Genomic DNA, 26,838 nt, shown 5'->3' with positions numbered 1-26,838 from the left:
CACCTGTAATCCCAGCACTTTTGGAGACCGAGGCGGGTAGATCACAATGTCAGGAGATTGAGACCAACCTGGCTAACACAGGGAAACCCCGTTTCTACTAAAAATACGAAAACGTTAGCCGGGCGTGGTGGCGGGTGCCTGTAGTCCCAGCTACTCAGGAGGCTGAGGCAGGAGAAAGGCGTGAACCCGGGAGGCAGTGCTTGCAGTGAGTGGAGATCTCGCCACTGCACTCCAGCCTGGGCAACACAGCGACACTCCGTCTCAAAAAAAAAAAAAGATAAAATATTTTATCTTAATATCTTAAATGTCTCCTCATTCCAGTTGATAAAAAAGAAATTAAACCTACTATAAAATCCCTTGGATCTTTCCTTTCTAGTAAACTTAGTTATTTTTCTAAAATGTGTCCACTAGAAAAATAACATTTTCTGGTAAATTAACTGCCCTTGGTGTATAGTTTTGATCCTTTGCTGAATACCTACTTTCTATGCTGATTTTTGTAACTTTTCACCTCATCATAGACTGCAAGGTACAGCAAATGCACCAGAAATTCTATTAATATTATATGCACATCTTTATAAAGAAAAAAGATTGAAGATATTTAAATGACAGTGAATATTTTGTATTAAGTTTTCTGGATAACAAGTGCTCTTTTCTATTTTACCAGTTATCTTAAATTTTTACCAGTATTTTCTTCAATTTGAAAACACTGAATACAATTTCTTACTAGAAGTACAAAACAGAAAGTTAATTTTTAAACTACATTTAGTTAAATCTATGATTTAATAACCAAATTTAAAAGTGAAAGCTAGTAAACCAACATGCCTAATTACTCCTTTCTTTCCATATTCTTTTTTCAATCTAACCTATTAGGCAGAGAGATGCAAATTAATTGGCTGTGACTTTAAAAGTATCTCCGTAATTCCAAACTGAAATCAGCATAAATCTTATTGACTTTTGAAGCTGACCAATAATCTGCCTTAAAACTCATTTCTAAACTGGCTTTTTAAAAAAAGGTCCCTTGGAACAGGTCCTAATTTTCCTAAAAATAAAAAAAAAAAAAAAGTGACACATACATGGTAAGAAAGAACAGTGAATAACTAAGTCCTGTCGGATCAGGACCTCCACCTCAGAGCTTCTTGGGTATAACCTCACCTTGGGAAAAGTTAAAGATGACCTTGTTAACAGAGAAACCAGTATGGGCCATAATTGTATCTTGTGGCTAATAATTTAGTTATCAGCATTAAAAGACAACCAAGGGTTTTGAAAAAGGTTTCTAAACTCATTCTGATTAGTGGTAAATGCTATATAACTAAAATGTATTATAAACTTATTGTTAAACTCATGTAAAAGTAAATCAACTAATCAGTGCTCTCTAATAATCCAGCTGCTAGATCCTCAGGCTGTCCCCTCAAATACTTAAACTGCACCCCCATCTCTTGTCTTTAGTTACCCAACACTCTTCATGCTTATCTCAAATCCCCACAGTCCTCTTCCTTCTCTCCCAACATCCCATTGCAAATGGCTCTCCCACTTTGTGCTGTAAATCAAGTTCAGTTCCCAAGCCAATGGGCATCTGCTATATTGAACCCAACCCCTCATCACCAACAAAGGGGGACGTTTTGAACGTACTCTTGGCTTTCTGGACTGCTACTGTTAGGGCTACTGCAAATGTCCCCACAAACACTGGATAATCCTATAATCTGAAATCATACCTATTTTATCTATACCAGTGTTCTTCAAACTGTCCCACAGGACTAGAGGGTCCTGAGAGCTACAATAGGAAATAGAACATATGAGAAGTACATCATCATTTGAAGTTTCTACTGCTTTTAAAAAACCTGAATGCTCTTGGTGTTTTTAACCTTCAGAGGCTTTTAAAGTTATGATAGGCTTTCATTTGTCATTTAAGAAAAACATGAAATGATCTTTAAATTCCAGATTCCATTCTAGATCTCATTTAATACGTTTGCTACTAAATGGCTAAACACAAAAACTAACCAAATAACTGCACAGAACGAAGAGGTCAGAAATGCAAAATACTGAAAAACATAGGTATGAAGGGGAAGATATAAAACAAATATTTTGGGCCTTTCTTTAGAAAACTACATTTTCCTTTATTTAAAACACAATTCCAAGAGTCTTTTGCAACAATAATTCTAAATCTATTAAAATATGCTGTAGAAACAGGTAATATGGTACAGGGTTAGCTGTGATAGGGTTAGCTGGAGGATAAATTAAAATCTGAGAACAGACATCTTACCTTCTTTATGACGGTTGAAGAGGATGCTCTGTGTTTTTAGAATTAAAATTATATTCTCTGGATCTGGTCCATCCACTATTTTTGCTGATTTGGTACATAAAAATTCATACGCTTTATTTACTTTTTCAAACATGTCCTATATGTAACCAAAGATAATTTAATGTTAATTTGGAACGTCCCAAAAGTCAACTTAAACAAGATACATGGTTTGTATTTTATCAGTAACTTCAGCTATTATTTTATTATTTATATTAAGGAATTCATTCCAACTGTAATCTAGCTGGTATACTGTTAAGGTGAAACGTTGTTTCAAATAGTTTTCTAATGATCACAGTACCATTTACTGAAAAATTCTTCAAATAAGAATATTAAATGTATCCTTAAACACATCACGTTAAACTCATACAACTAGAGACAGATTGCATCTATATAACAAAAATTATGAGCTACTATTAAGCACTGTGCTAAATGCCATAATCTCATTTAATCCTCAAACAGCCATGTAAACTGTGTACCATTATTATCCTCATTTTTTTACATGAGGATGCTGCAACTTAGATGTAATAACTTGCTTAAGGACACAAAATTAATTGGTGGCAGAGCTAAGAGGTACAGCCAGGTCGGCCTCCTAACTCCATGCTCTTAAACTGTTACACTGTATGTTTGGTTGATCTATATGTTGATTCTTGTGTGAGTATCATATTGTTTTACTATTGTAGCTTTATGAAGTGTTATAATATCTGGTAAGTTAAGTCTAGCAATTTAAAACAGATTTCAAAATTTCTTCCTTTCTTATTTTTTCTCCTAGATGAATTTGAATTAATATGAGGTTCTCAAAAAACCCCCTAGGGTTTTGATTAAAAATACCTTAAACATATAAAAGTCAGATCTTTTCAATGTCACGTCTTCTCATTCAGGAATACTGTCTCTGTTTTTTTTTTTTTCCAGTGAAAACCAGACCTTGAACCCAGTGGAAATTATTCCAAGTTTCTAGCAACAGAGTCCTGGTTTTGGTGGTTCTTATGTGATTTCATCTTTTATCAAACTTCATGGGATGAGGCGGTGACATCAGGGAATAATGATTTAAAATCTGAACCAAATTTTCTATTTTTTCAGTTAGAGTGATATGAAATTGGATGTCATTGGAAAAAATTACATAAATTGCCCAAAGCAATCTGAATAGCAATGGTATCACCTACAACCTACAAATAAATTAAGTTCCCCTGCATTCCTTATTTTCAATTATTCTTATGATTGCCCATTAGAGTTAATTCTCAAACAGACATGGATAAGGAGACACAATAAAACCTGTAAGTTACTAGTCATAAAGGCCACTCTTCTGGTAAACTGAGGGAGCATCATCCATGCAGAAGCTATGGGCATGTGGTTAGAAGTTTATTAAACATACACTGGGTATGTATTATGAGGCAGGTACTGGCACAGAAGGTAATATACTTTCTCCTACTAAATAATAGTAGAGCAAGAGGAAGTCAGCCCAATGCCCTAATTCCAACAGCAGTACATACCCTCCCTTCTGGATTCTTATCAGGGTGGTACTTTTGTGCAAGTCTGAAGTAAGCTTTCCTAATCTTGCTCTCATCATGCCTGTTAAACAGGAAAATTGTTTTATGAGTATAGTAAGGCACAAGAAAAAATGTTTACAAAACCATCTAAAATATTTTAAGAATATTACTTGTATCAAGAATTGTATATGATTATATATTAGTCCTCAAATTAAACCCAGGAAGAATTAAGTTTTTTTTATATGTATTTTTTTACATGCTATCTTTACAGGTGAAAGATAAAACCTAAAAGTTCCCTACGGATTCACTTTAAATTATGAAATTATACTTGAGTTGGAAGAACTACAAAATATATTGTTAAAAATCCCCTAACTTGTCAAAATGTCCAAAATGCCAATTTCAAATTCTATAATTCTAAGTTATTATATCAGTCTTGACAAAATGTACAGTTTTAGTCTATACTTAAGTTTTCAAACAATTTTTCCGTAACATACCTAGTCTACATAAAACTTCACTGATAAGACAAATCTGCATTCTTTCATAATCTGTCATTTGGTGTCCTAGGTATATTGCTATCAAATCTCTTCCACATGCGTAACACAAATTACAAAAGGAAGGGAAAAAATGAATATGTGAATGGCAACTGTGTGTCAGATATGGTGCTAGGTACTCAACATACATTTTTCCAATTAATAGAGAAATGAATGTACCAGCAAGAGGAGGACACAATTTGGCTAATAAGTTTGCAATAAACCAAAGTCACACAGATATAGTTCCATATGGTTATTCCCAAGGTGTACATATCAAAATACAGGCAAAAGATTTTAATATGATTGATTTAAATATAACTTAGTCTTTGATACTGATACTTTAAGGTGGGACAGACATTTGCTACTGTACTGAAAACAACTCACGGTCCCTGTCCTTGAGGCAGATTAAGCACTTCATAAGCATCATCTATTGACATCATAGGTGGCTTCTTCTCTACTTCTTTCTTCCAGGCGTCAAGAGTATCTTTTAGTAGCTTAACCTTAAAGACAAAAGATTAAAATTTATATCAAAGTAAAACTATTTCAGAGTCTAATTTTTAAGTTATAGAATCATTGTGCTGTATTTATTTAAATGGATACTTTTAGCTGTCCAATTAACAGCTTTCTGAAATACAAATAACCAAAATCACCTGAGCACTGCTATATAGTTGGGCAGAGCAAGGTATTTGTCACAAGGCAATATTCCTCTATTTAAAAAATTTTTTAAATTCTCTGCCAATTTGTGTTATATATTAGGCTTCAAAGTAAACCCAGGAAGAATTAAGATTTTTTTTTTTTACATGTTATCTTTATGGGTGAAAGATAAAACCTGAAAGTTTTAATGTTTAAAGTGTCCAGAAACCATGAAAGACATCAAAATTAGATAATACACTGTAGGAAGCAAGCAAGCAGTATATTGTGGTGTGCTTCTCAAGGTGATCTAACATAATTATAGGTATGCTAGCATTCAAACAAATGTAAAGGATAGAGAACACAAGGGAATCTGGTTAGCAAATGGGAAAAAAAGATCTAATATTTATTGCCTGCCTACAAGCCAAGGAGCTAGGTACTTTACAGACTATCAAATTTAATTCTTGTCTAAAATTTCATCAATAAATAAAAACACTGAGATTCTAAGAGCTAGCTGCATGTTTCCCAGTTCAGTGGTAGAGCTGGATTAAAACCTAGGTCTGACTAAAAAGCCCGTATCTAGTATCTCACATTGAATCCTGAATAAGTACCCGAGTCTACCTGCGTTTTTTTGGTCACTGCATTGTAAAGAGGCGGTGACTTGCAGTACAAATGGTGATTATTCTGAAATCTTTTAGATGGTATTAATGGTGTAAGTTCCACCACGGTAACAGAACAACATGGGCACAGGTGCCCACAGATACACAAAGACTCAGGTTAGAGGGGTCCCAAGGGCACTCTGGACCGGTCAACAGTGCATACTGTTTTATAATTGAGCAGGTCACACTCATTGCCTCTTATGCGTGCCAGGAATTATGCTTATGTGAATTCTTAATAATCTTCACAAACACCACCAGATAGCTGCTAGTATTACCAATATTTTAGAGATGAGAACTGAGGTTTAGACAAATAAGCAATGTACTGAATATTAAATAGAGTTTTTTTTTTTTTTTTTTTTTTTTTGAGACGGAGTCTCGCTCTGTCGCCCAGGCTGGAGTGCAGTGGCGCCATCTCCGCTCACTGCAAGCTCCACCTCCTGGGTTCACACCATTCTCCTGCCTCAGTCTCCCGAGTAGCTGGGACTACAGGCGCCTGCCACCACACCCGGCTAATTTTTTGTATTTTCGGTAGAGAGGGGGTTTCACCGTATTAGCCAGGATGGTCTCGATCTCCTGACCTCGTGATCCGCCCGCCTTGGCCTCCCAAAGTGCTGGGATTACAAGCGTGAGCCACCGCACCCGGCCATTAAGTAGAGTTATTAAATATTAATGGCCCAGCTGAAACTCAATCCCAGACTGGCTAACTCCACCATCTGTGAGCTTAATCAACCTGCAATAAAGACAAGCTTCCACCAAGCTATTCTAGTATGTGATACTATATACATATAATTATGTTATCTGCATGAAGTTTGTTTTGTCTTTGTCACAAAAGACAAAGATTGCAATATTCTTAATACTCCCTTAAAAAATTATCTTTCAACGTGAGATCTACCCAAATATAACGAACTATACTCAGAGTCGCACAGTGCTTAGTGCTTAAGAAGGAATACTTAAGAAAGCTATTCTCCTTCTTACTGCAGGAGGACAAAATACCCAGAAGTGTTTAGAGGCCTTTTTTTGTGGCTTAAGGTGGCACAAATTAAACTGCTGACTTACCGGGTCTTTAATTGGCCAATCTGGAAATCGGACTGTATCACACAGTTGTTTGAGGTAATAAATATTACAAAACAGTTCATTTTCTAGTTGTGGATAGTTGATCACAGGAATGGGACAATACTGATAAAGTGCTCTTGTGTTACTCTGAAGGCGAGGTGTGAAATCAGCGAGATGGGCAGCAATCTTCTCTATCATGAGGCGCCTACAATCATAAAAACCTCCAGTCAAGCTTTATGAAGGGATTATTTTAAAGAGAAGGTTAAGATACATAATCATGCAAGATAGTTATATGAATCATCTATAGAATAATTCAGTTACTACCCTAAAATGAGAGCTTTTAAATATGTTACTTTGGGCATTTAATTGTATAAACATGGAAAAAACTTATCTATGATACTTATCTGTAAAGAAGATCATAGAGAAAAGGGCTGATACTCTCAGTCCTTCCTATTAAAAAATCAGCCATTAGAAGGGCAAATGGTACGCATCTGAATGCATGAGGGTGTAGCTAGGAAACTCAAACTTGCTATTATCCAAAGAAGCTCACTAGATGGCATGTATTTCAACAAACTTACTGTAGTCTAGGATCTGGCCTCAGATAAGCAGAAACTTATCAGCACAAAGAGCAATCCGTCTTTTAGATAGGGCCTTATATTAGCCAATCTCAGGAGAAAAATATTACACAGAAGAACTGTGTTGGTAATTTATTAATATTGTTACATATTTTTTCTCAATGAAAAATATGACTGCCATACAGAATATATTCACATTGGTGGCTAACACATGACAAGCCCATAGGACAACAAGTCAAATGATGATAAGCAGGTGGCATGGAGTGTGTGCAGTCTGACGAGGATCAGTGATTGACACAGAAGATCTAATGCCATCCAGCTAGGGGAATTGAGGGGTTCTCCAAAAAGAGACAACCTTGACACTGGAACTATGAAGTGTCAAGCCTTGTCTGAACAGAAACTGGCTGGGCATTGTCATCTGCTTCTGAAACTTTCCTTTTTCTGTGTTTCCACAGGTTTTTCCCACAGCATTCCCCCGCCAATAAAGACATACCTTAGGAATGCTAACCTCCAGATTAAGGACAAAAAGGTGTTGGGGTAAGGGAGCCCACATTCTAGAATAATTTTGGGTATCTCTGGTCCGATCCATTGATCCAAATTATGTGGGCATAGTTTTTAATTAGTGGGAGTATAGTCCTACTTCCAAATAGCCAGAGGTATGTCTTGATTTTATCCCAATTTCCTATATATATTATCAGTTCATTACCTAAAATCTTACTAGTTCTATAAACTGATTTAAAAAGTACCAGTGGTTGGTGGGCCCTACTGTTATACAAAGTTCTGTTAAGGTAATAGTAATTTTGTCAAATCTTGTTAGAACAGAGAAAACCTTAAGGCCTTATGGAAATCCATCATTTGATTTGGCATCAATGATTACTGCCATTTTAGATTATAAAACTAGTGAAAACATGTCTTTTAACAGGTTAAAGCAGATGGTGAGCAGCAAAGACTAAATTATAAAATACAAATCAATCAACCAACTGGTTATTTACCTCATTTCACTGCTCCAGATTGCTTCTGGAGTATCAAATTCTCCTAGAAAAATCTCAGAAAACTTTTCAGGTTCATAATTTTCTAAGTAACAAACCATTGCTTCAGGTAGAATGTGCCCAAGTATACTTCTTTGAAAAATATCTTGTCCTTTTGTCTTCAAAACAAAACAAAACAAAAACATTAAAGTTATCTTTCAATTTTCTAATAAATGATTTATGGTTAGAGAACACTTTAAGAAAGGAATACAATTGAAACAAATTGCTTTTATGCTTTGGGAATGTAGATGGAAACACAGCAAAATGTGAGTGGAAGGTATCTGGTACAAACTGGCTTGGCATTCTAAGGCAGAACCAACAGCCTCTGGTACCGCAGCAGTCTTAGCTTTAAGTGTCACAAGCTGCCAGTATTATTTAGGATGACTGGCCTTTGACCACGTGTAACAGTAATGGACAAACAGGAGGAATATCCCACAAAGATTTACATCAATTATCCTGCATTATATTGTTGGCTATAGGTCCCACCTGTACTTGCTTCTGTTTTCAAAAATAAGTTCAGAAGATCATTAAGAGCCTGTCCTCATGAAATGTAGCTAGGATCTAGATGGAGAATTTCTACTTAAAGTAATTATAATTAACTGTTTTGAGAAGTCCATATCCTCTGGCAGGCCAAATGGGGTCAGGATAATGATCATACTAAATTTTAAACTCATTTCTTTATTCAATAGAAATAAAATCCCAAGGGCTAGCTAGGATTTATACAAATAAATGCTTATTTCCTTCTAGGAAAATTAAGACATTTTACTTATCTAGGATAAAACAAAGAGACAAGGGGAAAAACCCAAACATGGTTTTATCATGTGGTGCAAAGACAAATTAGAAGATGAATATTTTCAGGCTTTCTGCTAATAGGAGTAACAAATTCACTATCTGTTAAACTTTTGGGTAAAGAATTGCTAGTTGTATTCTTGAATACTATTATTTGGTAATTCAAACATCCAGATTTGTGCTTTAAATACTGTTTTGCTATAATTATTCAAAATACTGTTAGCTGAAATGATATAAATCATTTCTAATATAAAATTTGGAAAAAATTACATTATGCATAATGGCACAGAAATAAAGGAAGAAAAAGAATGTCCAAATGTCTAATACTACATTAAGGTACTATCATTAGAGACTTTTTTAACTTGTTTATATTCTCATTTTCTATTTGTATAAAGCTGTGGAAATTATGCTGCCATGGGCATCTTTCATATTAGACAAATGGGTCACTTTCTAGGGCTTCACTGGCTGCTCTATAAAACATACAATTTAGTGTCTATTGTCAAGGTGGTGCCAGCATTCCTCTGTTAGTCTTCTAAACAGTGGTCTGGTTTTGGTTTATGATTCTGCTCTATCTGATCCAAAAAGAAGTCCATGCTCCATGAAAAGCTGAACATATTTCAAAACATCCTTTAGTTTCAACAATAAATATCTCTTTGTAAAAGGTAGATATTAAGTTTAGATTGTCCAAACTACCTAAATAAGTCTTTTTTGTTTGTTTGTTTGTTTTTAATTCCCAGCTTAACTCCTCAGTAAAACGACAAGAACACTTGAGAGCATGTGAAAAACTGAGTAGCTTCGAAAAAGAAACCTAGCACTTCTGCCACTTTGGGATCTGAACAAAAAGGCTGAAGTCTTCCTGAATTTTAGCTGACAACGTAAGACTCAGGTGAATTGTTTACGAAAATCACTAATCTAAACCTTAAACAGAGAACAACTTATATTCATGGAGGTGTCAGGCTATAATTCACAGCTGCAATCTCAATATTAAGTCTAATGGGTCAGTGACATTTATTTTCCTTTAAAAATATTACCTTAGACTTTATATGTGCAAGGTACCACGAACGATGTAAGAACAGAGTAAAACAATACCTGCCCTCAAGTCCTTATAATCTAGTAAACATAATACACAGCTCAGGAAACTTTACAGTGCCAAAACAGCTTACCCAGGGCTAAGTATTCAGAGGATTAATCTGGCTTACCTCTTCTGACTTGAAAGCCTGTTTGGTATGTGTGTATTTCAAAAATCTAGAAAGAAAAATGAATTATCTATCAGATATAAAAAGCGATTTAGTTTTTGTAACCTTAGTTTTCTAAAGACTAGATCTTTTACAGCTAAATAAAACTCACAAATGGCAACTCACATAAATCCATATTCCCAAATTACTTAATTTCTGAATAAGGCAAGAACTAGAAAGATTTTTAAAGTGTAGTCATATTAAAGCTATGTGACAATATAAAAAATTATTAAATTTTAAGCAAGCAAAATGTAAAACTGCATGTACAATATGAATATGGCTATATTAAATACATAAATACTAGATAATACATTCTTATGCTAGATGTGGTATAGTGGTACAATTCTGAGTAAATTTCCCCCATTCTTCTACTTTCCAAGTCTTTAGATATTACTTAAATAGCCTTTGTAATGAGAATCTTAATAAAAGCAATGATGTACTCACAAAAAATTCAATTAAATCAGTCCATGTAAAATTCAAATAATACTTTCAAATAGATTACCCTTAAAGTTCTTACCGAGCAACAGGAAGCACATTGGAACCTGTGTACATCATGATAAAGAAAAATACTCCACTCAGATAAAGGCGGGGTAACTGTGGGTTATCTTGCATGACATGGTATAACAAAATAGCAACCTTCTCAACAAGGATAGGGTCAAAGGTCAGCAGTAGCTGAAAAAAAATTAACATGTTTTCATTGGGTTGTAAAAAACCTGCATCATCACTTTAGGTTTTTTATTTCATATGCTGAGGTTATAGCTCCTTATGTAAGTTATAAAATAAAAACCCATGGGAGTCAGTAAGCTCATCTACCAGACCCACAACAGATTTGAAAAATGATTCATTCTACAACATTTAATGCAGAAAATCAATTGAGAGTTGATCAAAATGTATTCAGAAAAGCCCAAACATGCCTGAAGCTAGTTTTGTCATAACGTTACAGGTAATATTGCTTCTTGTGCAAGAATCTTCCTAAAAAGACTTCTCGGTTTGTTTCAATTCAGCTGAGCTGACATAAGAATCCCTTGAAGGCTTCTTGAGAACTCAAGGAGCAGAGCAGAAAATAATGATCAATGAAACAGCCTAAAAAGTAGATCCAGAAGTGCAGGTAAAAGGCAAGAGGGTAAACAAGTCATCTTCTACCAGAAAGTACCAAAAGATGTGGCCTCTAGAAATCTGAGCTACAAATACGGGAATTTCTGGGATTACTCTAATAAATCTGGGCTAATTAAAAACCATACAGAATTGCTATTAATAAACTTCTGATAAACATTTAATAAGTTTTATCTATGAAGCTTAATAAAGGTGTCATTCCAATTTTCCATAAACACCTGCTTCCAATGAATCCTCAATTTTGGGTCAAATGCTCCCAGTAAAAAAAAAAAAAAAAAATTATAGCCAGGCGCAGTGGCTCACGCCTGTAAGCCGAGCACTTTGGGAGACTGAGGCAGGTGGATCACAAGGTCAGGAGTTCAAGATCAGCCTGGTCAATATGGTGAAACTCCATCTGTACTAAAAATAAAATCAGCTGGGCGTGGTGGCGGGTGCCTGTAATCCCAGCTACTTGGGAGGCTGAGGAAGAAGAATTGCTTAAACCTAGGAGGAGGAGGTTGCAGTGAGCAGAGATTACGCCACTGCACTCCAGCCTGGGTGACAGAGTAAAACTCCATTTCAAAAAATAAATAAATAAATAAATTTATTTATTTACAATAAAGAGTAAGTAGCTCAAATTAGGAGGCCAAAGTTCTATACTCATGTGAGACTAAACAGCTATGTGTTCTTTTAAGTAAATAACTCAAATTTCTCTGTGCTTTGGTATCTTATGTATTCCATAAAGTATTTAGATAAAGCGTTTCATACTATTACATATTTTAAAAAGGAAACATACAGTCATATAGGATTTTCCCTAGTGTTAATGGCAGTAGTTCAAGACTTGACATTATGGGAATTAGCAGCAAACACACACACAAGCGCACACACACACCCAACCACCCACAGTATTTCAATCTGTCACTATACTAGAAAACCTAGAACATTTATTCAGTACACACACACACCCAGAGTATTCCAAACTATCACTATACTAGAAAACCGAGAACATTTACTCACTGTATCTTGGACCACTCTAAAAATTCTGAAGCTCTATCAGATGGTAAAAATGAGTACTGCTCTTAAAGTCAAATGAATTATAGATATCCCTTTCCAACCAATGAAGATAACGTTCCCGGAAAGTACTATAGCCACCTAACTGTGCTTTGGCAAGATTTGGGTCTCCCAGAATATAAAAAATTAAGAGAAAAACAAAAATAACTTCTTAAAAATATTTAACTCAATATAAAAAAAAAAAAAAGGAGTCACACACTGTTCAAAGAAGCTAGATTTATCAATACAAATATCTTTATTCACGTTGTTCAGATCTTACTGAAAATTTTTGGTTAATTAAAAGAAAGCCTCCCTCCCCCAAGCTTCATGTTATGCTGAGCACATTTCTTAAAAGTTTTTCAATCAACCCTTCCTAGCCTGAAATTTAATGCCATTTGTATTTACTTTTTCCTTTCAGTTTCGTAAGACTTAGAAAAATGGGAGAGGTTGATTTTCTGGGTGTGGTGTTTTATCCACATGTTGAGAGGGTCTATCAAGGAGAACACATTCCTCTCTCTGCATCACCTCACATATGCAGCCACATGGCCCCACGGGGAGGGGGATGTGGTAATGGTTTCGAGTCCTCAATAACTGCAATGCTTTTTCACTGAAGGATCTGAATGGAAATGTCCACAAGAGAAAAGCACAGAAATGTTAAAATGTGAGTATGCTTAAATAACAGAAATTGGCAAAAAAAAAAAAAAAAAAAAAAAAAAAAAGTAGGGCATTATCCTATTGTATTTAGAAGTATTTTTCAGCATCAATGACTTACATAGGTATTTAGGTAGTATATAAGTGAATGTAAAAATATATAAACTGAGTTAACTCTTCTCTCCCATTGCAGACCAATGTACAACTGAAAGGTACAAATGGCACAAATTACTGGCATAGAACTTAATAAAAACATTTGCCTGAAATCTCTAGGACCTGACTTATTTGGGTTTAATGCTAATCTGAAGTTTAAATAGCTTAATTCCAAAAAAGCAGAATAACGCAAAAGAAAAAGGGATGATTGGAAACCTTTTAAGAAATGTGCTCAGCATAACATTAATTCCAACTCACTGCTTTGAATCATTGGTATCAATGAAAACATAACTAAGAATAGTCAAAATCTAGGGCAGAAGCTAGTGAGACTGCTGTGATTACTACTTAAGATATAAGTCACCAAGTCCACCCCTGTGGCCTGCTGGTGTACCTCCCAGTAGTATTAACAACATCAACATACACCACAAACTGGAGTAAATCACTTTTCAGATATTAAAGAGGTATGATTTTAAAAATAGGTAAAAAATAAACTCTTTCAGCACAATTCTGGAATCTGGAAACTTACGTTTAGGTTCAATCTTCCACAGCTATTCAGCAACTCAAGAGTAAGTGAAATAGCCAGGTGCGGTGGCTCACGCCTGTACTCCCAGCACGCTGGGAGGCCAAGGCGGATGGATCATTTGAGGCCAGGAGTTTGAGAACAGTCTGGTTAACATGGGGAAACTCCTTCTCTACTAAAAATACAAAGTAGCTGGGTGTGGTGGTGCATGCCTGTAATCCCAGCTACTCGGGAGACTGAGGCAAGAGAATCATCTGAACATGGGAAGCGAAGGCTGGAGTGAGTCAAGATCCCATCACTGCACTTCAGCCTGGGCAACAGAGAGAGACTGTCTCAAAAGAAAATTAAAAAAATAAAAAATTAAGTGAAATGAATGTAATTCAAAGTTCAGGCTTTTTCTTTTATTTTTGAGACAAGGTCTTGCTCTGTTGCCCAGGCTGGAGTGCAGTGGCATGATCACAGCTCAATGCAGCCTCAAACTCCTGGGATCAAATAATCGTCCCACCTCAGCCTCCCAAAGGGCAGGGACTATAGACGTGTGCCATCATGCCTAGCGGTTATTTACTTATTATTTTTTTTTTTTTTGTAGAGATGGAGTCTTCCTACGTTGACCAAAGTAGTCTCGAACTCCTGGACTCAAGCAACCCTCCCGCCTCAGTCTCCCAAAGGACTGGGACTAGAGGTGTGAGACTCCACACCTGGCCTGTTTAGGCTTTTTGAAAATGGAATAGACTGCAACAAAACAAAGACTGGTACTGATAATAAAATTAAGAGAAAATGATTCTTAAAATTGCTCCTAGTTTGATTACATAAAAGTAACTCACCTGAATAATATGGGGAAGGCAAGTGCTATCTGACAGCAGTCTTTTCACTTTGGGTAGAGGCCGAATGATGGCATTGTCTTGATCCCTAGAAAACATTTTCTCACGTCAACATCTAATGTATTTATTAAAATTTGTATGTTCAGAGCATATGACATTCTACTAGGCATGAAGCAGATTACCTTACTTTTTTGTTAATGAAGACTAAGCTCTCATACAGCTGGGAACATGATTAGGTATTTTGGTTTAAATCTATTTGGCTGCTTAATATGACTTCATTTCCTTCCATAAGATTTCCTTGAAAAACAGTATCCTAGAAGAGCCAAAGACTCTTATTTATTATTTAATTGATTAAACTTGGTGTTGTCCAACACACTGTCAGTGGATATTTTCCCCCAAAGGGCATATCAAACTTTGTTACATAAATTTAAACCTTGATTTAACTATGTTTGGTATTTTCTAAGTATTGCTTTAATTTTAATACTACCTTATTTCTAAATACTAACTGTATAATTTTTGAGTCCAACTGGAACGATGAAAACTTCAAGTGTTTTAAAATATGTGACAGTTTCTCAGTAATTTCCATCACAAGATATCTTCAGTACAGTAATGAATCAAAATGATTTATATGTAAATATTTCATAAAGATTAAAAAGTTCCATGCAAGTGTTACATTTATGACTTAGAGAACAAATTCTCACCTTTACTGGTCAAGTGAGGCAAGATGTGGGCCTACACTTGCCTTCTATAGCAGGAATAGCTAGCCTGTCAGATCAATAGCTGGCATTCACCACTGTCTATGGACTGCAGTATGGTAATTCAAAACATTCACACCAATTCACAGAAATTATAATATTGTCTCAGTTTTGTAATATTATTTGAAATCTCCCAGAGAAAGCTGTTTTACTTTATTAATAAAATTTGCAAATTCTTTATATCCATTTCAAAAAATGCCAAAGGTCAAAGCAGCATTCCTCCAAGGCCACAAATAGGAATCTTTGTTTTAAACCACCAGACTGATTCTATGATGTTACTAAGGAAGCATATCAATTATCCATGAAAACATTCAATTACATTTTACCTGCTTGGAAAATATCCACACATTGTGATCAGCATGTTCAATATAAGGGTAGCAAGGTCAGTTTCATTCAGGACAGCCTGTCCACTGGCTAAGAGACACCACTTAAGCTGGGGTATGGACTGAAGTGGTCGCCATCCATCCATGCCTTGAGCCCAGCATCTGGTTTTTGCATTTAACATTCCTTTGGTCCACAATTCTTGCATCTTAATGGATGGAAGGCATTATTACAAACAGACAAAATAAAATGAAAAACCTCACTAATGTTTTCTACCTTATAGTAAATATATACTAAATTATGAAACAAACATGCAAGTACACTATTTTAGGAAAATCAAGTTTTGTTGACAGGCCTTTGGGAACCCAAATTTGGTTAATACAAAAACAAAAAAACAGAAAAAACAACCTACCACCACTTTGTCAACCTGCAGAGCATAAAGAATACTGGAAGGAGTAAAAATGATAGGTGGAGTGCTAAATAATTAAATTATATGAGAGCAGAAGGGTTGGTCCTCTATAAAACTATTTTTGCCCCAATTCAAAATGAGCCTAGGAGGCTAAAGATTGGAGGCAGGATCAAATATCAAGATAAAGAGGAAAATTGTCCTTAGTTCTTGGACTGAGTAATATTCAATGAATTTTAGACTGCATACTAAAACTTACTTGTTCATACCATATAGAAACATTATAGTTTGACATAAGTACTAAGAAAGCTTTTTTTTTTTCTTTTTAGGAGATAGGGTTTCGCTATTCATTGCCTAGGCTGGAGTGCAGTGGTGTGATCATGGCTTACTGCAGTCTCAACCTCCTGGGCTCACATGACCCTCCCACCTCAGCCTCTCAAGTAGCTGAGACTATAGGCATGCACCACCATGCCTAGCTAATTATTTTTTAATAGAGACAGTGTCTTGCTATGTTGCCCAGGCTGGTCTTGAACTCCCGGCTTCAAGTGATCCTCCCACAGTGCTGGAATTACAGGTGTGAGCCACTACACACAGCCAGAAATTATTACATTAAAGTCACTAAAAACCTTAGTGCTACATCCATAACAACAACTTTTAAACAAGGCTTGAAGGCATAATTTTATATGTATGTTTGGTTCTCCATTTTTCATGTGGAAACTGAGTTGCAGGGCCCTTGGAGCTAATAACAGGAATTTAAATGACAGCTTTAAAATTTTCCACACCTCTATAAGTGCTAAGCAGGAGTGCATAAGAAATGCCGAGACCTTCACAAAAAGTTTCTCCAAGATACATACCTCATGAAATCCATATGGGCCACTCCTTTCTTTGTCTGCGTTGCCAAAATACCATTCCTTTTCACTCTCTCTTTTCATATCTGGAGCAGCTTCAATTACATTGCTCTAAGTTTAAAAAATATTTAAATTATTTTCCAAGGCAGAAATCTAAGAGACCAGATGTCATAAAACAAAGTTGCACAGCAGTACTTAGGAGGGGTTTATATCCCTTTAAAAGTTACATTTGAAGTAAATGTTTCCTAAGTTCACACTCAGCAATCTAAGCTAAATTCAGTGATATCTACCTTCCCCATTGGTCATCAATAAATACCAAGGACACAAACATTTTAGTAGCAAAGAATATTGCAAATAGTTACGTAAATAGCTATGTATCATTAATCTTAAGCAATAATGCTCAAAATATTAAAGTTCTTTCGGGGGAAAAACTTACTCCAACTAAGAGTTCCAATAAGTATCTGAGATCAAAGCATTAAAATGCTAACAGCAAAGTTAGTTTTCAGTGGTTTTATATAGTTAGTCTCAATTTATTATCTATTACCCTTACTACAAATAATTCTTACAATGTTCTCTATCAATGTTTTACAAGAATCTATGTTAAAATTTTTATGTAGTTGGGTTATTTTATCACAACATGGTTCTTACGTTCTTCGTCTTTCTTTTTTGAGACAGGGTCTTACTTTGTTACCCAGGCTGCAGTGCAATGGCACAAAAATGCCTCACTGCAGCCATGACTTCCCAGGCTCATGCAATCCTCCTGCCTTAGCCCCTCAAGTAGCTGGAACTACAGGTGTGTGCCACCACATCTGGCTAATTTTTTGTTTTTGTCAAGACAGGTTTTGCCAAGTTGCTTAGGCTGGTCTTGAACTCCCGAGTTCAAGCGATCCTCCCGCCTCAGCCTCCCAAAGTGCTGGGATTACCAGTGTGAGCCACCGTGCCCGGCCTGTTCTTTTTCTTACAATCACCTTCTTTGAGAATGAAATAACATGTTTTAAATATGCCATAATTATCAGCTTTCAGTTAGGCTTATATAGAGAGGTACAGCAAAGCTGTTATGAGCATATAGACTTCTGGGTCTTAACTGTAGCTCTGCCTCTTATCAGGTGACCTTGGGCAAGATAGTTAGCCTCTGTGTTCCTTAGTTTCCTCATCTGTAAAATGTAGATAGTAACCACCTCAAAGGGCTGTTGGGGGATTAAAAAAGTTAATGTATTATATGTGTACCAGAACAGTACCTGTTGTAATGGTATATAACAGAATATGCCATATACTACTCGATTAGCACTTTCGGTCACAATTCACACACAATCTAACATGACACATCTCCTTACATCAGGAAATTAAAATACCAAAAAAAAAAAAAAAAAAAAAAATCAAATGAGCTAAGGATAGATTCTTCTATAAGTTAAGTATCAGTCCTCTTGGGAGTTTCAATAAGGTGTCCAGACTCCTCTAAGGCAAAGCATATTCTTACTGCTTGCCAATGTTAAAAGTACTAGTTACATATCTAATGAATTCCGTTTATATCCTGAAAGTCACATTGCCTCAAGATAAGCCATATTAGAGATACAGTTACTTTAACTGAAAAAATAAAACTCAACCGTTACTGTCCATTTTGGATTGTTCTTACAGTGGTTTCACATTTTCTGTGTGAAATCTCCAAGAACTAGTCCTCTGTAATTACTGGAGAAATATGTGATTGATCATATATTTTCAGATTTCTATGATTCTTTTGACTCCAAAATTATACTCAAAGAATGTTAAGTTTGTAAAACCTAAACAAGGATACGTACTTGTAGTGGTACTGTAGCTCGGCTTACATGGAGATGTGCAAGGGTAAGCAAGTCCACAAGGATTCTTATTCCATTTGAATCCATGAGATCCTTAACATTTTTCTGGAAGAAGAAAACATTTTTTTTGTAATCTAAACATTTCTCACAATCTAAAACCTTTCCCAACAGTACCTTTCCCAATAGGTACTACCACCTACAAGGTCCTCGAAGAGGAGAATGTTTGGAATCTTTGGAAATAATTGATACAACTGGTATTACTTGGTCTTTTCAGCATTTTGTGTTCAAGGAACCTGAATTCCAATTGATTAAAAGGGCAAAATTATATTACAAAGAGATCACTTAAGAATTTTTACTTAAATATGTTCTGAAGAAAAAACAACCCACAAAAATAAGAGTAAACAAATTGAAGACTGTCATGATAAACTCTGGTTTTACAATTATTCTGCCAAGGTCTTTTTAATAAACAGATTATTCTATATCAGAAATAAACTCTGCTATATTAAAAAATCCTTTAATGTTCCAGTTTGTTTTCTTAAACTTAAAATAACTGGTAATTTCTTAGAAGAGACTATAATTTCAATTAAAATCTTTGTACGTGTAATTACACTTCAGTTTAAAACATTTGCATTACTTACTACAAGAATAAAACTACACAAATTGGTATTAGTATCAAAGTTTTAAGAAATGAAAATCTGCTTATGCTTCAACATAAACTGTGAATTAATTTTATATATTACAACTATGAATTCCTCTTGTTCGAAATAAGCATGAACCTATTAAAATGTCTTCAAAAAGAAAACAGTAAAATGACTAATCTTGTAACTTCCAATTACTTTTTATCTGCAAAATGTATACTGATAAAGACTTTCCATTTTATGTCAAGCATATATTTTACTTAAAATTTAACCCTAGAAAGTCCCTAAAGAAAAATAAGCTAATAATTTTTATTATTAAAGATCATTTTAATGTATTAAAAGTCATCCATTGTTCCTCATTCAGAATTTTATTATCATTCATTCATTCTGCACCTATAACATTAAGACAGACTATACAGGGAATACTGACAAAAACCTTTCCCTCCAGGAGGTTAGAGCACACAGAACTTTCTGCCTAAAAAGGAGAAGACAGAAAAGAACACTCCCTGGATAATCAACTCAAACTGTGAGTTTATCTTACATTACTTATATGACTTGGAAATAACAATGTATGTATGCGAAACTACTGTACCTTATTAAGGATCAACTTGTTAAGGAAGAGAATCAACCTATCTCGTTCAAGTTTATCTGTGCACTATTGAAATAAATGAGAATCTGGTCAGAACTGAATAGAAATAAAAATTAAGCTATTACTATTACTAGACAAAATCAACAGCCCATAAGTAATGCCATCTTTTAAACATTAAAGAGAAAAATCATAGAAATCTGTCAATTATTGCAATTCCTTAATGAATCCTGAAAATTACATTCTTTACAACTTTATATAACTTGTCTAATTTCCCTAGAAAGGCAGACATTGTAAAGTCATCAAACAGATTAATATATAGCTTTAAGGACATATGTAAAAATTGAAGTAAGTGAAAAAATTGGTCCAAATGATACTTTAAGTAAAAGGAATGTAAACACAAAAGAAAGTATAAAACATACACTGCTACAAACAGGTAGCAATCAAGCTGCATGATTAATTAATTTGTCCCCTTCACCATGTTCAAGTGTTAAATCACAAATTCTTAAAAAAAAATTTTTTTTTGAGACAAGGTCCTGCTCTGTCATCCAGGATGGAGTGTGATCACAGCTCACTGCAGCCTCAACCTCCCGGGTTCCAGTGATCCTCCCACTTTCCGGTGAACCACCAGATACATGCCACCATGTCCACTAATTTTTTTATTTGACAAACTGTATAAAATTCTTTGTAAAGTGCTAACTCAAGGTTTCTTTTTTGGAGGCTTAGCATTGTAGTTTTAAAAGGTTTTTGCTATCTTCTAAAAGGAGCTGGGCACATTCCTCAGCCCCGGGCTCAAAACTCCCTAAGCCTAGCGCAAACACATCCCATCCTCCCATCCCACCACCATATATCTCTCAAACTCCCTGAGCCCAGTATAAACACCACCTGGAAAGTCTCCGATAAGGGGACAGCCGTACAAGGTTACTGAAAGCGCAGGAGCCAAAAGAATTTCTTTGTTCCCCTACAACTTTCGGGCTATAAAAAGCAAACGCTCACATTGTTCAGGGCCCTCTTGTATACTGTGTAAAGGAGGGACCAAGTTCGAACTTGTAGTAAAAATCCTTGCCGCTTGGCTTTAACTCTGGACTCTGGTGGTCTTCTTTGGGGAACAAACAGTCTGGGCATAACATCTGGGGGCTCGTCCGGGATTCCCCAAGCCCACCAGACCCCTGGTCAACGGATCTGCTAAGATCAATCTACTAATAGGTAAGCTGGCTTGTCTCCGTTTGTCTGTCTGTATCTGTGTGTCTGTTCTAAATCTGAATCTGTAACTCGCGAGGTCTGAAACTGAGGCTGGCACAGTCCTGGCGAACGCGCTATAGGACAGCCAGTGAAAACCGGTGGGAAACGTCCCCTGGCTCTCTTCTGATTTAAATTGCGATCTGAGTTGCCGGGAGCGTGTTCGCAATCCGGGCAACAGATAAATCTGACCCTGGTCCCCGGGTGCGCGCTTGCGGTCTGAATCTGACCCCGGTCCCCGGGTGCGCGCTTGCGGTCTGAATCTGACCCCGGTCCCCGGGTGCGCGCTTGCGGTCTGAATCTAACCCCGGTCCCCGGGTGCGCGCTTGCGGTCTAAATGTAACCCCGGTCCCCGGGTGCGCGCTTGCGGTCTGAATCTGACCCCGGTCCCCGGGTGCGCGCTTGCGGTCTGAATCTAACCCCGGTCCCCGGGTGCGCGCTTGCAGTCTAAATCTAACCCCGGCCCTCCGGCGCACGCTTCCAGCCCGGTCCCCGGGCTCCCGGCTTCCGGCGTCGCGCTTCCGGCGCTGCGCTCGCGGCCCCGGTCCCCGGGCTCCCGGCTTTCAGCGCCGTGCCTGCGGCCCCGGTCCCCGGGCTCCCGGCTTCCGGCGCAGATTTCCTTTACAGGGATTCTAACCCACATTCCTTTACAAAAAAAGACACAGAAAGTAAAACTGGGGAGAGGAAAAAAATAAGTAAAAGAAAGACCATAAAAGACGGGAGAGGGAGAAAGTAAAAAGGGAAATCGGAAAGAGAAAGGGGATAAAACGGCAAACGTGAAAAGTCAAAGAGAAAAACAGAAAAAAAAAAAAGACTAAGTATAAAAAAAAAAGGACACGGGATGACAGAGAGAAAGAGGGCGCGCGCGAATAAAAAAGCAGGAGAGAGCAGGCGGAGGGGAGGCAGCCGGCACTCACGGGCCTGCTAAAAGGGAAAGTAACTTTAAGGGGCCGGCGGGGCGGACGCAAAGGCGTACTTCGCGGACTAGCCCCCCCCAGCCGCCTAACTCCACGGTGGCTTTACCCCTCCGGGAAATAGAACCCCCAGATAACACAGAAATCCCCAGGCTCCAGTACTGGCCATTCTCCACCAGTAATCTGTATAACTGAAAAACTCAGAGTGCTCAGTTTTCAAACAACCCCACAAATCTACTGGCTTTACTGAATAGTGTCATGTTCACCCACCAGCCCACTTAAAACAATTGTCAGCAGCTCCTCCGAATCTTGTTTACCACGGAGGAGCGAAAAAAAATACAGGTAAAAGCTAGAAAGCTGGTCCCAGGGGACAACGGTCAACCGACTGCCAACCCCGACCTCATAAACGCGACCTTTCCTCTGACCAGGCCGGCGTAGGACTACAACACGGCAGAAGGTAGGAGACGGCTACACCTTTATCGCCAAACTCTAATGGCAGGTCTCCGGGCAGCTGCTCGCAAGCCCACTAATTTGGCTAAAATATATTCTATTCGGCAAAAAAAGACAGAGAGCCCAGCCACCTACTTAGAAAAATTAATAAAAGCTTTTAAACAGTACACCCCCATAAATCCAGAAGCTCCAGGAAGTCAGGCAGCTGTTGTAATGTCATTCATAAATCAGGCAGCCCCAAATATTAAAAAAAAACTCCAAAAATTAAAAGACTTAAAAGGAAAGCGGATTCAGAACCTCCTTCAGATAGCGCAGCGGGTTTACAATAACAGAAATACTCCAGAAGAAAGGCAATTTAAGGCCACTGAAAAAATAACCAAGGTCCTGGCAGCAGTAGTACAGAAAAAGCATCTACAGCCAAAGTACACCCAACCCAGGCAGCCCCCCAAGGCATAATTATCTGAAAAAAAAAAAAAATCAATGTGCCTACTGCAAGGAGGCTAGCCACTAGGTAAAAAACTGCCCCAAAAAAAAACAACGAGGACAGGAACCCCCTAGGTCTACACCCGTACTAGTCACTCAAAATAAAAACTAGGGAAAACGGGGTTCAAATCCCCTCCCCGAACCTAGGGTAACTTTGCAAGTGGAAGGGTCCCCGGTCCAGTTCTTAGTCAATACAGAAGCACAGCACTCAGTCTTAATTAAAACTAATAAAAAATTATCCTCCAGGTCCTCGTAGGTACAAGGGGCCACAGGAGTTAAAAAAACACCCATAAACAACACAAAAAACAGTAAACCTTAAAGCCAAGAATGTAACCCATTCTTTCCTGGTTATCACTGAAAGCCCCTGTCCCCTATTAGGGAAAAACCTGCTAACTAAAATAGAAGCACAGATCCATTTCCTCCCTGAGGGGCCCATCGTAATCAACTCCCACAATCAACCCGTATCCGTCCTAACTATAACCCTAAAAAATAAGTACCGGCTCCACCAGGAGCAAACGGCCCCTAACCAGAACATAGCAACCTGGCTCCAGCAATATCCAGAAGCTTGGGTAAAAACGGGGGGCTTAAAACTAGCAAAACACCGTCCTGCTTTATTTATTAAACTTAAACCTGGGGCAAACCCCGTAAGGGTACGCCAATACCTAATGCCCCTAGAGGCCAAAAAAAAAATTGCCCCGCATATCCGCCGGCTCCTTAACCAAGAAGTCCTCCGCTCATGTCACTCACCCTGGAATACTCCATTGTTGCCGGTACAAAAACCTAATAGTAAAAAATAAAAACCTGTACAAAACTTAAAAAAAATCAATAAAAAGGTTGTAAACATACATCCAACTGTGCCTAACCCATATACCCTCCTAAGTACCCTAAACCCTAAACATCAATAGTACACTGTTTTAAATTTAAAAAATGCTTTCTTCAGTTTGCCTTTAGCCCCTCAGAGCCAAAAGCTCTTCGCCTTCAAGTAAAATAACCCTAATAAGGGCATAAGTGGCCAACTGACATAAACCAGACTGCCACAAAAATTCAAAAACTCTCCTACCCTGTTCAATAAAGCCCTCCATAAAAACCTAAAATAACTTTCCTGCCCCCAACGACCTTAAACCCTGCCTCGCTGCTGCCCAACCCGGACCTAGACGCCCCACTCCACAACTGCACCAAAATACTAGCTCAGGTGCACGGAGTTCAAAAAAACCTGCAGAATCGCCCACTTCCTAACGCCAACCTCGTCTGGTTCACTAATAAAAGCAGCTTCATGCATCAGGGCCAGAGGTACGCTAGAGCGGCAGTAACTTCAAAAACTAAGGTAATCTAAGCGGAACCCCTGCCCCCAGGGACATCGGCCCAAAAGGCCAAATTAATAGTGCTCACCCAAGCTCTCACCTTAGGGGCGGGGAAAAAGCTGACGGTATATACAAACAGCCAATATGCTTTTGCAACAGCGCATATACATAAGGCCATTTACAGGGAGCGGGGGTTACTGACGGCTAAAAAAAAAAAAATAAAAAACAAGCAAAAAATCCTAGCCCTGCTAACAGCCCTATAAAGGCCAAAAAAGTTAGCCATTGTGCATTGCCCAGGGCATCAAAAACTAACTACTCCAACTGCTCAAGGCAACTTTCTGGCGGACCAAACTGCAAAAAAGGTAGCAAAAGCTCCCAGCCAACTCCTTGCACTCCAGCTCCCTGACCCGGGCCCCCGGAACTTGCCATATTTCCCTAATTATTCAGAACAAAATCTCCAGTAAATTAACAAGCTTCCCCTAAAACAAATCCAAAATAGGTGGTAAACTAACACTAATAACCAAACTATCCTACCAAAAAATTAAAACAACAAGTGTTAAAACACATCCACCGAACCACCCACCTGGGTGCTCGGCGGATAATAAACCTAATCAAACGCTCTAAGCTCAAATTCAAACATACAGCCAAAATAGCCAGCAACATCGTAACAAGTTGCAAAGTCTGCCAGCTTAACAACGCCTACCCCCAATCCCAGGCTGCAACAGGAACAAAGCTCAGGAAAACCAGGCCCGGTATCTACTAAAAAGTAAATTTTACTGAAATAAAGCCAGAAAAATACGGGTATCGGTACTTACTTGTCTTTGTAAATACTTTTTCAGGGTAAACTAAAACATTCCCCACCAAAAAAAAAACTGCTCAGGTTGTAGCAAAAAAAATCCTAGAAAATATCCTCCCCAAGTATAGCTTCCCCGTCCAAATAAAGTCAAATAATAGGCCGGCCTTCGTCGCTAAAGTAAGTCAAAATTTAGCTTCCATCCTTAGGGCAAATTAAAAACTACATTGCGCTTACAGGCCCCAAAGTTCAGGACAGGTAAAAAAAATAAATCAAACCTTAAAAAAAACCTTAACTAAATTAACTATAAAAACTGGCGCTAATTAGGTAGTCCTTCTCCCCTACGCTCTGTTCCGGGCCCGTAATACCCCTTACAAACTGGGCCTTACTCCTTATAAAATTATGTATAGCAAACCCCCACCCTTAGTTCCCAGCCTAAAAAATAATCTGCTTAAGTCCGAAACAAAAAATGTCTCTAAACTCTTATTTTCCCTACAAGCCTTGCAAAAAATTCATCAAAAAATCTAGCCCAAGCTAAAAAAACTATATAAAACCGGTCCCCCGCCAACACCCCATCCGTACCAGCCAAGAAACTAAGTCCTGGTCAAGCAACACCAACAAAAAACCCTAAAACCCAGGTAAAAAAAACCACTCCAGGTACTCCTAACCACACCCACCGCCCTAAAAATAAAAGGCATCGCATCGTAAATCCACTACACCCACGTCAAGCCAGTGAACCCAACCTCCAATCTTCTAAAACCAATCACGGCAGCGGCTAAAGCACCGAACAAGTAAACTGTGAACAAAGCTAAAAACAACCCCTTAAAACTCACCCTGTGCCGGCAGCATAGCTCACTGCAAACATGCAGTTAGGTAGTCTAACCCTAACGTTAGTCGCCCTAGTGGCCGCTGGAAAAATCACAAAACCAGCTCATAATCCCTTTGTCTAAAAATTCTGGCTTTATAAAAACCAAACCCACCCTGGGCAACCTCATAAGCCCGTAAAATTATTGGCCAGTGCTAATTGCCCTTCCTCAAGTGCAACAGCCCAATTCTACTAAATTTTACTGGTTTTCAAATAGCCTGTCTAGCTGCTTTCTATGCGCCACTCTAGGGCGTCCACCGCTAACCACTGTCCCTCTGCCATAAAAATCCTCTACCTTTGCCCAAGCTAACAACCTCCAAAACCTCTCGTATGCTCCTATCCTAAACGTGCCCCTGTACCTAAACCCCAGTCAAAAAAAGTTTCCCTACTGTTTCTCAAAAACCAATTCCAGCCTCTGCAGCATCACTGCAACGCCCCCTAATATCACCTTAAGGGCTCCATCAGGCATATTCTTCTGGTGTAATAAAACCTTATCTAAAAACCTACCTAGTCCCTCTGTTAATAACCTACTGTGTCTCCCTGTCACATTAGTTCTCCGGTTAACTCTACTAACTGCTGGCAAGTTCCTAAGGTATACCGGTAACTAAACTAGTGCTGTTATTCACCCAAACCCTAAACCAAGACCTGCACAAGCCATATTTCTCCCCCTCATTACAAAAATCTCCCTCACCACATCCTTCATTGCGGCCGGACTGGCGGGGGGAGCCCTAGGTCACACCCTCATAAAAAGTAACAAGTTATACCAACAATTTGCCGTTGCTATAAAGAAGTCGGCTAAGTCCCTTGCCTCCCTTCAGCGGCAGCTCACGTCCCTAGCTCAGGTAACCTTGCAGAACCGAAAAGCCCTAAACCTACT

The 26,838-nt window shown here is 37.8% G+C and overlaps 1 protein-coding gene across 2 annotated transcripts in view; it reads right to left on the bottom strand.

Moving 5' to 3' along the window:
- Positions 1-26,838, bottom strand: part of LOC105490374 (DnaJ heat shock protein family (Hsp40) member C13) — a 128,360-nt gene that overhangs the window by 40,440 nt on the left and 61,082 nt on the right. For both annotated transcript variants that reach the window (XR_011619689.1, XM_011755900.3), the window contains exons 25-36: positions 19,923-19,985; positions 18,696-18,797; positions 16,906-17,010; positions 15,651-15,853; positions 14,573-14,657; positions 10,800-10,954; positions 10,247-10,292; positions 8,223-8,377; positions 6,659-6,860; positions 4,698-4,813; positions 3,787-3,865; positions 2,261-2,396 (exon numbers count right to left, since the gene is read on the bottom strand). Coding sequence is in view for 1 of the 2 variants with exons in the window: in XM_011755900.3 (XP_011754202.2) it covers positions 2,261-2,396; positions 3,787-3,865; positions 4,698-4,813; positions 6,659-6,860; positions 8,223-8,377; positions 10,247-10,292; positions 10,800-10,954; positions 14,573-14,657; positions 15,651-15,853; positions 16,906-17,010; positions 18,696-18,797; positions 19,923-19,985 (1,447 nt within the window). In the remaining variant the exon portion in view is untranslated. The remainder of the gene's footprint in view (positions 1-2,260; positions 2,397-3,786; positions 3,866-4,697; positions 4,814-6,658; positions 6,861-8,222; positions 8,378-10,246; positions 10,293-10,799; positions 10,955-14,572; positions 14,658-15,650; positions 15,854-16,905; positions 17,011-18,695; positions 18,798-19,922; positions 19,986-26,838) is intronic.

This window comes from Macaca nemestrina, chromosome 2 (genome assembly GCF_043159975.1).
Source record: "Macaca nemestrina isolate mMacNem1 chromosome 2, mMacNem.hap1, whole genome shotgun sequence".
NCBI lineage: Eukaryota > Metazoa > Chordata > Mammalia > Primates > Cercopithecidae > Macaca > Macaca nemestrina.
The sequence above is the reverse complement of the archived record's forward strand: the minus strand, read 5'-3'. Positions and strand labels throughout refer to the sequence as shown.